We start from the raw sequence: 13,681 nt of genomic DNA on the forward strand, positions 1-13,681 counted from the left end.
TCTCGGGCACCTCTGCCTCTCCAGCCCCCAGCCGCCTCCGAAGCCTTCTGGGTAAAAAAAAAAAAAAAAAAAAATGGGGCGCACAGGGGTCCTGGAGTGAAGGATGAAGGATTAGGGCTAAGGGTGGGGGTGAGTGATTAGGATTAAGGGTTAGGTGGAGGATAAGGATTAGGGTTAAGGGCGGGGGTTAGGGATTAGGATGAAGGGTTAGGGCGGAGGATAAGGATTAGGGTAAAGGATGAAGGATGAGGGTTAAGGGTGGGGGTTAGGGATTAGGATTAAGGGTTAGGGCGGAGGATAAGGATTAGGGTGAAGGATTAGGGTTAAGGGTGAGGGTTTGGATAAGGGTTAAGGCCTAAGAGTTAGGATTAGGGTTAAAGGTGGGCGTTAGGGATTAGGATTAAGGGTGAGGGCTAAGGATTAGGATTAAGGATTAGGGCTAAGGATGAGCGTTAGGAATTAGGGCTAAGGGTTAGGGTTAAAGGTGAGGGTTAGGGATTAGAATTAAGGGTTAGGGACGAGGGTAAGGATTAGGGTTAAGGGTGAAGTTTAGGAATTAGGCTTAAGGATGAAGGGTTTAGATTAGGATTAAGGGTTAGGATTAGGGTTAAAGCTGGGGGGTTAGGGATTGGGATTAAGGGTTCCGGCTGAGGATTAGGATGAAGGATTAAGGGTTAGGGCTAAGGGTGAGGGTTAGGAGTTAGGGCTAAGGATGAAAGCTTCAGATTAGGGTTTAGGGTTAATGATTACAGGTTAGGATTAAAGGTGTTTTAGGGTTAGGGATTAGGATTAAGGGTTAGGGACGAGGGTAAGGATTAGGGTTAAGTGGTGAGGGTTAGGGTTAGGGTTAGGGATAAGGATAAGGATGAAGGTTTAGGAGTAGGGTTAAGAGCGAGGGTTAGGAATTAGGGTTAAGGGTTGGCATTAGGGCTGAGGATGATGGATTATGGATCAGGGTGAACAGTGACAGGGTTGAGCGTGTGGATAAGGGTTAGGGGCTAGGATGAGGATTAGGGATTAAGGATTAGGGTTGAAGATTAAGGAGTTAAGATTAGGATTGAGGGATTAAGGGTTAGGATTAGGGTTGAGGGTTAGAGATAAGGATGATGGATTAAGAATTAGGGTTAACGGTGAGGGTTAGGGTTGAGGGGGTGGATAAGGGTTAGGGATGGGGATTAGGGATTAGGATTAAGGATGACGACTTAGGCTGGACCCTGAGGGCGAAGGGTTACGGGTGAAGGATTAGGGTTTAGGATTAGGGTGGAGGGTGAGGCTTACGGGGGTTAGGGATTAGGCTGAAGGCTGGCCTGCCTTATCCCCCAAACCCTGACCCGGGTTCTCGCCTTCAGACGACCATCAAGCCATCCAGAACCTGAAGCGGATGCTGGCCAAAGTCCAGGAAATGAAAGACCAGAGAATGTCCCTGGAGCAGCAGCTGCGGGAGATGATCCAGAAGGATGATCTGACCACCTCCCTGGTCACCACCGATCAGTCCGAGATGAAGGTGAGAAGCCAGGATGCGATCGTGGCTTAGCCTGGCCCCCCACGTGGGTGTTCCTTAGGCCTTGTGAATCCGAGAGTGGAACGAGAAAGGCCTTGGCGGACTTCAACTCCCAGAATCCCCCAGCCGGCATGCTTTAAGAGGGGAGGATTTCATCTCCCAGAATCCCCCAGCCAGGATGATTTAAGAGGGAGGACTTCAACTCCCAGAATCCCCCAGCCAGGATGCTTTAATAGAGGGGTGCAACTCCCAGAATCCCCCAGCCATCATTCTTTAAGAGGGAGGACTTCAACTCCCAAAATCCCCCAGCCAGGATGCTTTAATAGGGGGCTGCAACTCCCAGAATCCCCCAGCCATCATTCTTTAAGAGGGATGGACTTCAACTACCAGAATCCCCTAGCCAGGATGCTTTAATACGGGGCTGCAACTCCCAGAATCCCCCAGCCATCATTCTTTAAGAGGGAGGACTTCAACTCCCAGAATCCCCCAGCCATCATGCTTTAAGAGGGAGGACTTCAACTCCCAGAATCCCCCAGCCAGCATGCTTTAAGAGGGAGGACTTCAACTCCCAGAATCCCCTAGCCGGCGTGCTTTAAGAGGAGTGGACTTCAACGCCCAGAATCTCCTAGCTGATATGCTTTAAGACAGGTGGACTTCAATTCCCAGAAGCTCCAAGCTGGTCAAAATGTCCTACAGATATCTCTGAGATGCCTCCATCTAGCTGTGGTGTCCAAAACCCCTGGAGGACAGGAGATTGGAGAAGGTTAGCTCGCCCATTTCCTTGTTCCACCATGTTTTTGCAAAAGGTCCACCTCTAGAAGCATCTAAGATGGCCACCACAAGAGGTCCACTTCTAAAAGCGTCTAAGATGGCCACCCCAAGATCTCCACCTCCAGTAGCATCTACGATGGCCACTTCAAGGAATCCACCTCCAGAAACCTTTAAGATGGCCACCTCAAGAGGTTCACCCTCAGAGGTTTCTAAAATGGCCACCTCAAGGGGTCCACCTCCAGAACCTTCTAAGATGGCCACCTTAAGAGGTCCACCTCTAGAAACTTCTAAGATGACCACCTCAAAATCTCCAGTAGCATCTACGATGGCAACCTCTAGGGGTCCACCTCCAGAACCTTCTAAGATGGCCACCTCAAGAGGTCCACCCCCAGAGGTTTCTAAGATGGCCACCTCAAGAGGTTCATCTTCAGAACCTTCTAAGATGACCACCTCAAGAGGTCCACCCCCAGAGGTTTCTAAGATGGCCACTCAAGAGTTTCACTCCCAGAGGTTTCTAAGATGGCCACCTCAAGAGGTCCACTTCTAGAAACTTCTAAGATGGCCACCTCAAAATCTCCAGTAGCATCTACGATGGCAACCTCAAAGAGTTCACCTCAAGAACCTTCCTAGATGGCTACCTCAAGAAGTCCATCCATAGAGGTTTCTAAGATGGCCACCTCAAGGGGTCCACCTCTAGAATCTTCTAAGATGGCCACCTAAAGAGGTCCACCTCTAGAAATTTCTAAGATGGCCACCTCAAAATCTCCAGTAGCATCTACGATGGCAATCTCTAGGGGTCCACCTCCTAAGCTTCTAAGATGGCCATCTCAAAACTTCCTAGATGGCTACCTCAAGAAGTCCATCCATAGAACCTTCTAAGATGGCCACTTCAAGAGGTCCACCTCTAGAAGTTTCTAAGATGGCCATCTCAAGAGGTCCACCTCTTAGAAGCTTCTAAGATGGCCACCTCAACATCTCCACCTCCAGTAGCATCTACGATGGCCACCTCAAGGGGTCCACCTCCAGAACCTTCTAAGATGGCCACCTCAAAATCTCCAGTAGCATCTACGATGGCAATCTCTAGGGGTCCACCTCCTAAGCTTCTAAGATGGCCATCTCAAAACTTTCTAGATGGCTACCTCAAGAAGTCCATCCATAGAACCTTCTAAGATGGCCAGTTCAAGAGGTCCACCTCTAGAAGCTTCTAAGATGGCCATCTCAAGAGGTCCACCTCTTAGAAGCTTCTAAGATGGCCACCTCAACGGGTCCACCTCCACAATTTTCTAAGATGGCCACCTCAAGGGGTCCACCTCCAGAACCTTCTAAGATGGCCACCTCAAAATCTCCAGTAGCATCTACGATGGCAATCTCTAGGGGTCCACCTCCTAAGCTTCTAAGATGGCCATCTCAAAACTTTCTAGATGGCTACCTCAAGAAGTCCATCCATAGAACCTTCTAAGATGGCCAGTTCAAGAGGTCCACCTCTAGAAGCTTCTAAGATGGCCATCTCAAGAGGTCCACCTCTTAGAAGGTTCTAAGATGGCCACCTCAACGGGTCCACCGCCACAATCTTCTAAGATGGCCACCTCAAGGGGTCCACCTCCAGAACCTTCTAAGATGGCCACCTCAAAATCTCCAGTAGCATCTACGATGGCAATCTCTAGGGGTCCACCTCTAGAAGCTTCTAAGATGGCCATCTCAAAACTTCCTAGATGGCTACCTCAAGAAGTCCATCCATAGAACCTTCTAAGATGGCCACTTCAAGAGGTCCACCTCTAGAAGCTTCTAAGATGGCCATCTCAAGAGGTCCACCTCTTAGAAGCTTCTAAGATGGCCACCTCAACATCTCCACCTCCAGTAGCATCTATGATCGCCACCTCAAGGGGTCCACCTCCAGAACCTTCTAAGATGGCCACCTCAAGAGGTCCACCTTCTATGCTTCTAAGATGGCCACCTCAAACCTTCCTCCTTGCCTCCATCTTCTCCCATCTTTCCATCCCTCCTCCTCCCACGTCTTCGTCGCTTTGCCTTCACTCCGAGTCCCATCTTACTTTCCAGAAACTCTTTGAAGAGCAGCTGAAGAAGTACGACCAGATCAAGGTCTACTTGGAGCAGAACTTGGCCGCCCAGGAGAACATCCTCAAAGCTCTGACCGAGGCCAACGTCAAGTACGCCGCCGTTCGCAAGATCCTGGCCGAGGTCGAGCACAAGTGAGTTGGAGGGCGACGGGCAGGAAAGGACTCCCCCCCCCAACTCGGTTGAGTAGAGTAGACCGAAACTTTGAGCCAGGGAGGTAGGAGGACACGAAGATGTCCATGGGGAAGACACGGGGTCCGCAGGGCTGTCTGACCTGGGTGGTTCCCTTGCAGACGTTTCGTGACCCAACTAGGTAACGTCATCAATGCTAGAAGGGAGGAGGAGGAAGAAGAAGAAGGGAGGAGGAGGAGGAGAAGACTACGAGGTCTTTGGTGCTCGTCTTTCTGGTGGTTTTTCTTCCAGACGTCTCGTGACCCAACTAGGGAACGTCATCCATCCTCCTCCTCCTCCAGAATTATGGTCAGGCTGAACGTTAAGTAGATCCCCACGTGAACACGATCGTTTTTATTATCTTTTCCGCGGCCGCCATAAACTCAACGCCGCTCGCGCTCGGCTGTTCCATTCGTTGCAGTGGGGTGGGCGGGTGGGATTTGCCAGATACCAGAATTAAACCCCCATTTTCCGGCACAAACTCTCAATCGGCGTCACGTGAGCCCCGGGATTCCGCAAAGAGCCGCAAAGGCGGGCCCCGGTCGCCCAATGCCCGAACGCCATGGCGTGAACGCGGGCGAGGGGCCGAGAGCGGTCAGAACGTCGAAATTTCATTCGAAGTAGGTCCTGAACAAGCCCGTCGTAACGTCGCAGCACAGTCCTACGTGGAGGACTCGTTCTACAGTCCTAGACTGGAACAACAGCATTGGGGAAAAAAAATGACTTACAACCAGTCCTCGCCCTTACGACCGTTACACCCATCCCCGTAGTTACCCGATCCCAAATTCAGACGCTTGGCGACGGACTCGTATTTACGACGGTCGCAGCGTCCCCGGTGTGTGTGTGTTTGTGTGTCACGCCATCCCCTTTTCTGACCTTTCGACCGAACAAAGTGAACGAGGGCACCGGATTCGCTTAACGAGCGCGCGATTTGCTTAACGAGCGCGCAATTCGCTTAACAACCATGTAATTTGCTTAACAACCATGCGATTTGCTTAACGACAGTTCGTAAAACGAGACCCCAAAAAATCAACATCCAGCTAAATTTTTTCTGGCTCGATTGTGGTCGTTTGTCGAGCGGTAGCCGTCCTCCCGAGCAGGTCTGTCATTAGCTTCGAACGGTCGCTAAGCAATCTGGTCGTCAGTCGAGGACTTTTCTGTATTTTGATCGGCGGGAAAGAAATCACCTGTCACCCTTCTTTTGTCCCGTTCCCCCCCCCCCCACTCCGTCCAGGTGGAACACAACTCTCCAGACATTGGTGGCTTCGTACGAGGCCTACGAGGATTTGATGAAGAAGTCGCAAGAAGGGAAAGAGTTTTACGCCGACTTGGAAAGCAAAGTGGGGAAGCTTCTAGAAAAGGCCCAGGCCGCCTGCAAAATGGCCGAAAGCCACCGCCAGCAGATCTTGGAGAAGTAAGCGATTCCTTACGGAAGGAAGGTCGGACAGGGATTGCTTTCTTTCAAGCGGGGTTTCGGTTCTGGGGGGATTCTGGGAATTGAAGTTGTCCCCGCGTAGAGCATGGTGGCTGGGGGATTCTGGGAGTCGCAGTCCTCCCCTCTTAAAGCATGCAGGCTGGGGGATTCTGGGAGCTGAAGTCCTGCTCTCTTAAAGAACGCTGGCTGGAGATATTCTGGGATTGGAAGTCCTCCCCTCTTAAAGCATCCTGGCTGGGGGATTCTGGGAGTCGAAGTCCTCCCCTTTTAAAGCATCCTGGCTGGGGGATTCTGGGAGTTGAAATCCAACACTCTTAAAGCACGCCGGCTGAGGGATTCTGGGTCTACCCCACTTAAAGCACGCCGGCTGGGGGATTCTGGGATTTGACATCCAACACTCTTAAAGCATGCTGGCTGGGGGATTCTGGGAGTCAAAGTCCTTCCCTTTTAATGCATCCTGGCTGAGGGATTCTGGGAGATGAAGTCCTCCTCTCTTAAAGCATGTCAGCTGGGGGATTCTGGGAGTTGGAGTCCAGCCTTGTTAAATCACGCTAGCTTGGGAATTCTGGAAGTTGCTCGGATTCATTGAAAATTGGACACAATCCGGGTTGCGGACACAAAGTGAATTATGAGGCTCTGGAGCAGTGGTTCTCAACCTGTGGGTCAGGACCCCATTTGGGGTCGAACGACCATTTCACCGGGGTCGCCAAACAACGCAGTCCGCCATTTTTTCCCCCTTTTCCTTCGCTGTGCTACTCCCTTTTATTCTATTGGCTTTTGAAAGCCAATAGAAGAGACTCTCTTGAATAGAGTCTAATTCTATTGGCTTTCAAAAGCCAATAGGAATGGTCCAGGCTGTCTCTGCCCTGCTGAGCCCGCCAAAAGTCCCATTCTGCAAACGGTGCTGCACCAGTTGAGTAATCCTCGACTTACGACCGGTTGAGTAGTCCTTGACTTACGACCAGTTGGGGGTCGCGGCATTAAAAAGGTTGAGAACCACTGCTCTGGAGGAAATGGACGGGGTCTTCAGCCCTCATTAGACCCCAATTGGTGGTGGGCTCCGCGATTTATTCAAATTCTCTTCTGTCTGAACTAACCTTGCTATATCCCCTGTCCACAATGGGATAACTCGCCGGGGACAAGGTACCGCGGACAATTTGTCGCGGATAACTTGCCGCGGACAACTCATTGTGGACAATTCATCGCGGAGACCTTGCCGCGGACAACTAATTGTGGACGATTAGTTGCGGAAAAATAATTGCGGATAATTCACCGTGGACAACTTGCTGTGGATAATTTGCTGCGGACAATTTGGCACGGACAATTCGCTGCAAATAACTTGCCGCGGACAGCTTATCCGCGGGACAATTTGCCGCGGACAACTCAACAAATACAAAAAAATTGAATTAACGGACCGTGGCCAATAATACTAAAATCAGTAATAAATGCAATCCAGAAATAGGAGAGTTACAATAATTTCGACGAAAACATAGTCACCAACAACAAAAGGAACGAATGAAAGCATTAACGCAGCGTTGAATCGTCCGGTGACGAGTTATCCTGCAACAGGTTGTCCTGGATGAGTTGTCCTTGACCTTTCCAATGACACCCCTGCCAGGTAGGCCAGGACTGAGCAACCGTGGCCGTCTCCGAATCGCGCAGGGCGCTTTCCTCGCTGAACCTACGAGCTGAGTCTCACCGTTTCCGTCTCTGTGCTTCTTCCAACAGGGAGATGAAGAAGAAGACTCCCGCCCGGCCCACCGCCTCGAAACCCACCCTCCAAAAGAAGTCTTCGGAGGCCGAGCTCAGCTGCGAGCCCTTGAGCCTGGCCTCCATTTCGCTCGCCGACTTGCCCGAGGAACTGTGCAGCCTCCCGCCGGAAGTCCTGGCCGCTCACCTGGCGCAGCTCCCCGCCGATGCGCTGGCAGCTCTACGTAGCGAGCCACCGTTGCCTGCTGTGGGGATCCGGGGTCCCGCGGGCGAAGCTTTTGGGGCGGGCCTTCCGCTCAGGCCTCCCTTTCACCCGGGCCAGTTCCCGGTGACCGGACCCCCTCCCCAGCCGTACCACTCCACCAGGGTGCCCGCCGTCTCTGGACACGCTCCTTTCCCCGGACTGGCTCCCCGAAGCTCCGCGCCGCCCCCTTTGCCGAATTCACAGGTCTACCCGTCGGGGGTTACCGCCACCCCAGGTCCGGCCCTCGTCCCACAACAGCCGGCGTACCGCGGGCCCCCCCTTCCACCCCCGAGAACGTCTCCACAGCACGTACCGATGCCTCGTCCCGCCCCGGGGTCCGTTTACGGGGCGGGACCACTGGCGCCATCTAGCGGAGTATTGCCGGGAGGCCCTCCCATGCCTTTGGCCACGAGGCCTCCGGCTCCGGTGCCCGCCCCCTTTGTTGCCCCCCATTTTCCACCGCACACGCAGGGCATCCGGCCCGCCACCAGCACGGTGGACAGCCTGCAGGCCCCCATCTCCAGCTGCACGGCTCCGCCGGGGATGACCGGCTCTCTCCCCCAGTGGACTGGGCCTCCTTCCCAGGGGGGCTTTGTGGGGGGGTCTGCCCCCTACCCTTGTGCCTATGTCCCGGCGGGCACCCCGCCCTTCCTGCCTCCTTTCTCAGGCCCTCCGCCCCAGCCTGCCTTCCCGGCGCAGAGACCCCTCTGTCCGCCCTCCGATCGCCCGTCTTGCTTGCCGGCAAGGCCCGCCGTGCTGCCCCCACAGCAGCAGCTGCCCCGCTTCCTGCCTCAGACCCAGCAGCCACAGCCGGCCTTCCCCCAGCCGTACCCCTCTCAGCCCCGCGGGCCACCGGCACTCCCGAATCCAGTCCCCGTGCATCCCGCTAGCCAAGGGCAGCACCCCCTCCAGCTGGGACCTCAACAGTATCAGCTGCCACCCCGGGACCCGCTGCCACCCCACTCGGGCAGCTTAGCCTTCTCCGTCCCGGCTCCCAGAGGCATGATGGGCCCCGTCCAGCAGGTGCCCCTTCACCCTCCCGGCACAGCCGCTCCCCTCACGTTCGCTCCTGTCGCTCCGACGTCAGCCCAGCTCCCGGGAGTCCCTGTAGTGCTGGCTGGCCCTCAGCCACCCCCGGTCAGCCAGCCACTGCACCATGTTCCTCCTGCCCCTAGTCCGGTCGGTGGGGCAGTTCCCCCACCGGCCCCCTCTCCACGCCCCTCCATGACCCTCCCACCCCCCTGCCTCTTGCCCTCCCAGCTGCCCCCCTCCTCGCTGACTCCCGGACCTGCGTCCGCTGACTCCTGGACCTCCGAGGTCCCATTCCAGCGCCCAAGCAGCTCCACCGACGACCTGCTGTCCTCCAGCCCCGAAAGCCAGCACGGGGGTCCCAAGGCGCCCGTTGGGCAGCCCCTCCTTCAACCCACCAAGGCCGACGCCAAGGACGGGTGGAAGCCCAAAGCCGTCCAGCTGATCGAGAACGACCCGTACGAGAAACCCGAGCGTCTTTGGCGCCTCCTGTCCGAGCTGGAACGTTTCCAAGAAAAGGTATCCCAGTTGGAAAAGACCCCCGCGCCGGGCACGGTCAGCGAGCTGGATAACATCTGGAAGGAACTTCAAGAGGCCCAGGAGAAGGACGCCCGCCAACTGTCCATCGCCATCGCCCGTTGCTACACCATGAAGAACCGCCACCAGGACATCATGCCGTACGACCGGAACCGAGTGGTCCTCCAATCGGGCAAGGACGACTACGTCAACGCCAGCCGGATCGAGGATCTCTCCTCCTACTGCCCCACCATCATCGCCACGCAGGCCCCGCTGGTGGGCACCGCCTCGGACTTCTGGCTGATGATCTACGAGCAGAAAGTCTCGCTGGTTGTCATGCTGGTCTCGGAGCAGGAGATGGAGAAGGTGGGCTGGGTTGTGGGGTGATTGGCATGGCAGTATGGTGATCCGGAGAGAGATCTCGGCAGCAAATGGGTGGGTCGACGGTCCAGCGCACCCTCGGTTCTCTCTGAGCTTCAGACCTTCTCCACAAGCTATGCGAGAGGGCGGCTGGTTGGGGAGATGGATGGTGTATAAATTTAATAAGGATAAAATTGAAAACTGTCCCAGATTGGCTGCGGTGGGGAGCTGCTACTAAGCCCGAGAGTCTGGGGGCAACAGTAGCTTTAGAAGTGGCGGTGCTTTGGGGGCAGAGAAGGGCTAGGATCCAGGTCAGGCCTTTGCCAGGAAGCAGGGGCGGTGGGGGATGCCCTCCTCTTCCTCTTCCCTTCGTGCTCTCCGCCAGCCCACTCTTTTTTATCACTGATGATGTTATCTAGACTCCTGCTCTTCTCTTCGTCCTCCTCTCTGCAGTCCCACCTTCCTTCTAATACTGATGAAGTTATTTAGACCCCTTCTCTTCGTCCTCCTCTCTGCAATCCTAACTCCCTTCTAGCAGTGATGGTGTTATTTAGACTCCTCTTGGTCCTCCTCTCTGCAATCCCAACTCCCTTCTAGCAGTGATGATGTTATTTAGACTCCTTCTCCTCTTCGTCCTCCTCTCTGCAATCCCACCTTCTAGCACTGATGATGTTTAGACTCCTCCTGTTCTCCTCTTTGTCCTCCTCTCCGCAATCCCACCTCCCTTCTAGCACTGATGGTTGTTTAGACTCCTCCCCTTCTCTTCGTCCTCCTCGCTGCTTCTAGAATTGATGATGTTATTTAGACTCCTCCTCCCCTTCTCCTCTTCGTCCTCCTCACTGCAATCCCACCTCCCTTCTAGCACTGATGTTGTTTAGACTCCTCCTCCCCTTCTCCTCTTCATCCTCCTCTCTGCAGTCCCACCTCCCTTCTAGCACTGATGTTGTTTAGACTCCTCCTCCCCTTCTCCTCTTCATCCTCCTCTCTGCAGTCCCACCTCCCTTCTAGCACTGATGATGTTATTTAGACTCCTCCTCCCCTTCTCCTCTTCGTCCTCCTCACTGCAATCCCACCTCCCATCTAGCACTGATGATGTTATTTAGACGATTCCTCTCCTTCATTTCGTCCTCCTCTCCGCAATCCCACCTCCCTTCTAGCACTGATGATGTTGTTTAGACTCCTCCTCCCCTTCTCTTCTTTGTCCTCCTCGCTGCAATCCCACCTCCCTTCTAGCACTGATGATGTCATTTAGACTCCTCCCCTTCTCTTCTTTGTCCTCCTCGCTGCAATCCCACCTCCCTTCTAGCACTGATGATGTTATCTAGACTCCTCCTCCCCTTCTCTTCTTCGTCCTCCTCTCTGCAATCCCACCTCCCTTGTAGCACTGATGATGTCGTTTAGACTCCTCCTCCCCTTCTTCATCCTCCTCTCTGCAATCCCACCTCCCTTCTAGCACTGACGATGTTATTTAGACTCCTCCCCTTCTCTTCGTCCTCCTCTATGCAAACCCACTTCCTGTCTAGCACTGACGATGTTATTTAGACTCGTCCCCTTCTCTTCATCCTCCTCTCTGCAATCCCACTGCCTGTCTAACACTGACGATGTCATTTATACTCCTCCTTCCCTTCTCTTCTTTGTCCTCCTCTCTGCAATCCCACCTCCCTGCTGATACTACCTACTTGGGTCATGAAATGTCTGCAAGAAAAACCACCAAGCTCAGAGAGCGCCAAGGATCCCGAGGAGCTTTTTGGGACCCCCCCCCAAAAAAGGGGAGGTCAGCGCTGAGTCAGCGATAACCGGACAGGGCTTTACGATGCTGCTTATTCAGGTTCAGGACTCCAAGCTCCATCGTCCTCACCCATCTCTCTTCTGCCTGGGGCCGATAGGAAGGAGAAGCCATGCAATTCCACCCCTCCGTGGTCTGGTCTCCGGCTTCTGATCGGGCTCCTCTCCGACACCTCCCGGAAGAGCGACGGCTGAGGAGGATGGAGGTTGGAGTCCTGATCCGAACGAGCACACAAGTCTCTTCTGGAGCCTGGCTGGAGAGGCAGGGGGGGGGAGCTTCAAGATGACCCCCCCCTTCTAAACTTTTCCATCCCAACAGCAAAAAGTGGTCCGTTACTTCCCCACGGAGCGAGGCCAGCCCATGGACCACGGCCCCATCACTCTGGTCCTCACCAGCCTGAAGGCGACCCCCACCCACCTGGAGAGGATGTTTACGCTGCAATTCCGCGATCAGAGCTTGAAACGGACCATGATCCACTTACAGTTCTCCTCCTGGCCGGAGCTGTATGTAATCCCCCCCCCGGGATTGGTGGGAAGGGGAGAGGCCAGCCAGAGCCCCATAAGGCACAGTGGGGTGGGGGGACAGCCTGGTTTGGGGGCAGCAGATGGGGCTGAGATGGTCTCTATGGGCTTCGGGAACTGGCTTGATCGAGATGGGCGGTATGTGGAACGAATGAATGAATGAATGATAATTGAATTGAATGAATAACCAACGAATAAACCCATGAATAAAAAAAAAACCACGAATGAACGAATGATTTTTTTTTTTAATCGGTGAAGAAGAGCCGCAGATTGAAGAAACGAAGGCATGAAAAACCACATACCCGCTCAGTAAACGAACGAAAGAAACGAGCGAGTGAATGAAAAAATTTTTTTTCAACAAATCGGTGAACGAAGAAGAGACGTGTAGTAAACGAGTGAATGAAAGAAAAAGTGCGGATCGGTTGAATAAACGAATGAACGAAACGGCGCATGCATGTTTCATGAACGAAGGCGTGGGGAAAAAAATCCACATGAATGAACAAAAAAGCCAATTTCAACGAATTGGTGAAAGAAAGACACGAGTGGAGTGAATGAATGAACGAATGAATGAATGAATGAGAGAAAAAGCGCAGATCGATTTTGATAAAGGAACGAATGAAAAAGCGCATATATATTCAATAAAGCAGCGGTTCTCCACCTGTGAGTCGGGACCCTATTTGGGGTCGAACGACCATTTCACGGGGGTCTCCAAACAACGCAGTCCGCCATTTTTTTCCCCCCTTTTCCTTAGCTGTGCTACTCCCTTTTATTCTATTGGCTTTTGAAAGCCAATAAAATAGACTGTCTTGAATAGAGTCTAATTCTATTGGCTTTCAAAAGCCAATAGGAATTGTCCAAGCTGTCTCTGCCCTGCTGAGCCCACCAAAAGTCCCATTCTGCAAATGGTGCTGAGCCCGCCAAAAGTCCCATTCTGCAAACATAATCCTCGACTTACGACCGGTTGAGTAGTCCTCGACTTACGACCGGTTGGGGGTCATGGCATTAAAAAGGTTGAGAACCACTGCAATAAAGGAATGCATGGAAAAAAAACCCTGTACGAATGAACGAATGAATATTTAAAACATCGGCGAAAGAAAAAGACAAATTTCATGAATGAATGAAAGAAAAAGTGCAGATCAATTTAATAAAGGAAGGAAGGAAGGAAAAAGCACACATATATTCAATAAATCGATGAATGACGACTGCAGGAACGGATGAAAAAATAAATTGAATTTAGAAACAAATAAACGAAAGAAAAAAAGCTACATCTACATTGAATAAATGCAGGGAAAATTGCATCGAAGTTTCAGTGAAGGAACGAAAGAAAAACACAGATAAGTGTAATCAAGGAATGAAAAAAACCACATACGAACGAGTGAACGATGTGAAAACGTGAATATAAATTTGAATGAATGAGTGAACTAAATGAACGCATTTCCTTCTGCAGCGGCCTGCCAGACAGCAAAAGCAATCTGCTTCGGTTTATCCAGGACGTGCACAGCCATTACCTCCACCAGCGCCCCCTCCACACCCCCATTGTGGTTCACTGCAGGTAACGTGG

At 52.9% G+C, this 13,681-nt stretch overlaps 1 protein-coding gene across 2 annotated transcripts in view; it reads left to right on the forward strand.

Annotated features, from left to right (window-relative positions):
- Positions 1-13,681, forward strand: part of PTPN23 (protein tyrosine phosphatase non-receptor type 23) — a 53,121-nt gene that overhangs the window by 34,959 nt on the left and 4,481 nt on the right. For both annotated transcript variants that reach the window (XM_039318861.1, XM_039318863.1), the window contains exons 17-22: positions 1,350-1,504; positions 4,331-4,482; positions 5,754-5,933; positions 7,683-9,819; positions 11,918-12,102; positions 13,568-13,672. In XM_039318861.1, the coding sequence (XP_039174795.1) occupies positions 1,350-1,504; positions 4,331-4,482; positions 5,754-5,933; positions 7,683-9,819; positions 11,918-12,102; positions 13,568-13,672 (2,914 nt within the window). The remainder of the gene's footprint in view (positions 1-1,349; positions 1,505-4,330; positions 4,483-5,753; positions 5,934-7,682; positions 9,820-11,917; positions 12,103-13,567; positions 13,673-13,681) is intronic.

The sequence above is a fragment of the Crotalus tigris genome, unplaced genomic scaffold, assembly GCF_016545835.1.
Source record: "Crotalus tigris isolate CLP2741 ecotype Arizona unplaced genomic scaffold, ASM1654583v1 scf7180000021611.299338, whole genome shotgun sequence".
In the NCBI taxonomy this organism is placed as follows: domain Eukaryota; kingdom Metazoa; phylum Chordata; class Lepidosauria; order Squamata; family Viperidae; genus Crotalus; species Crotalus tigris.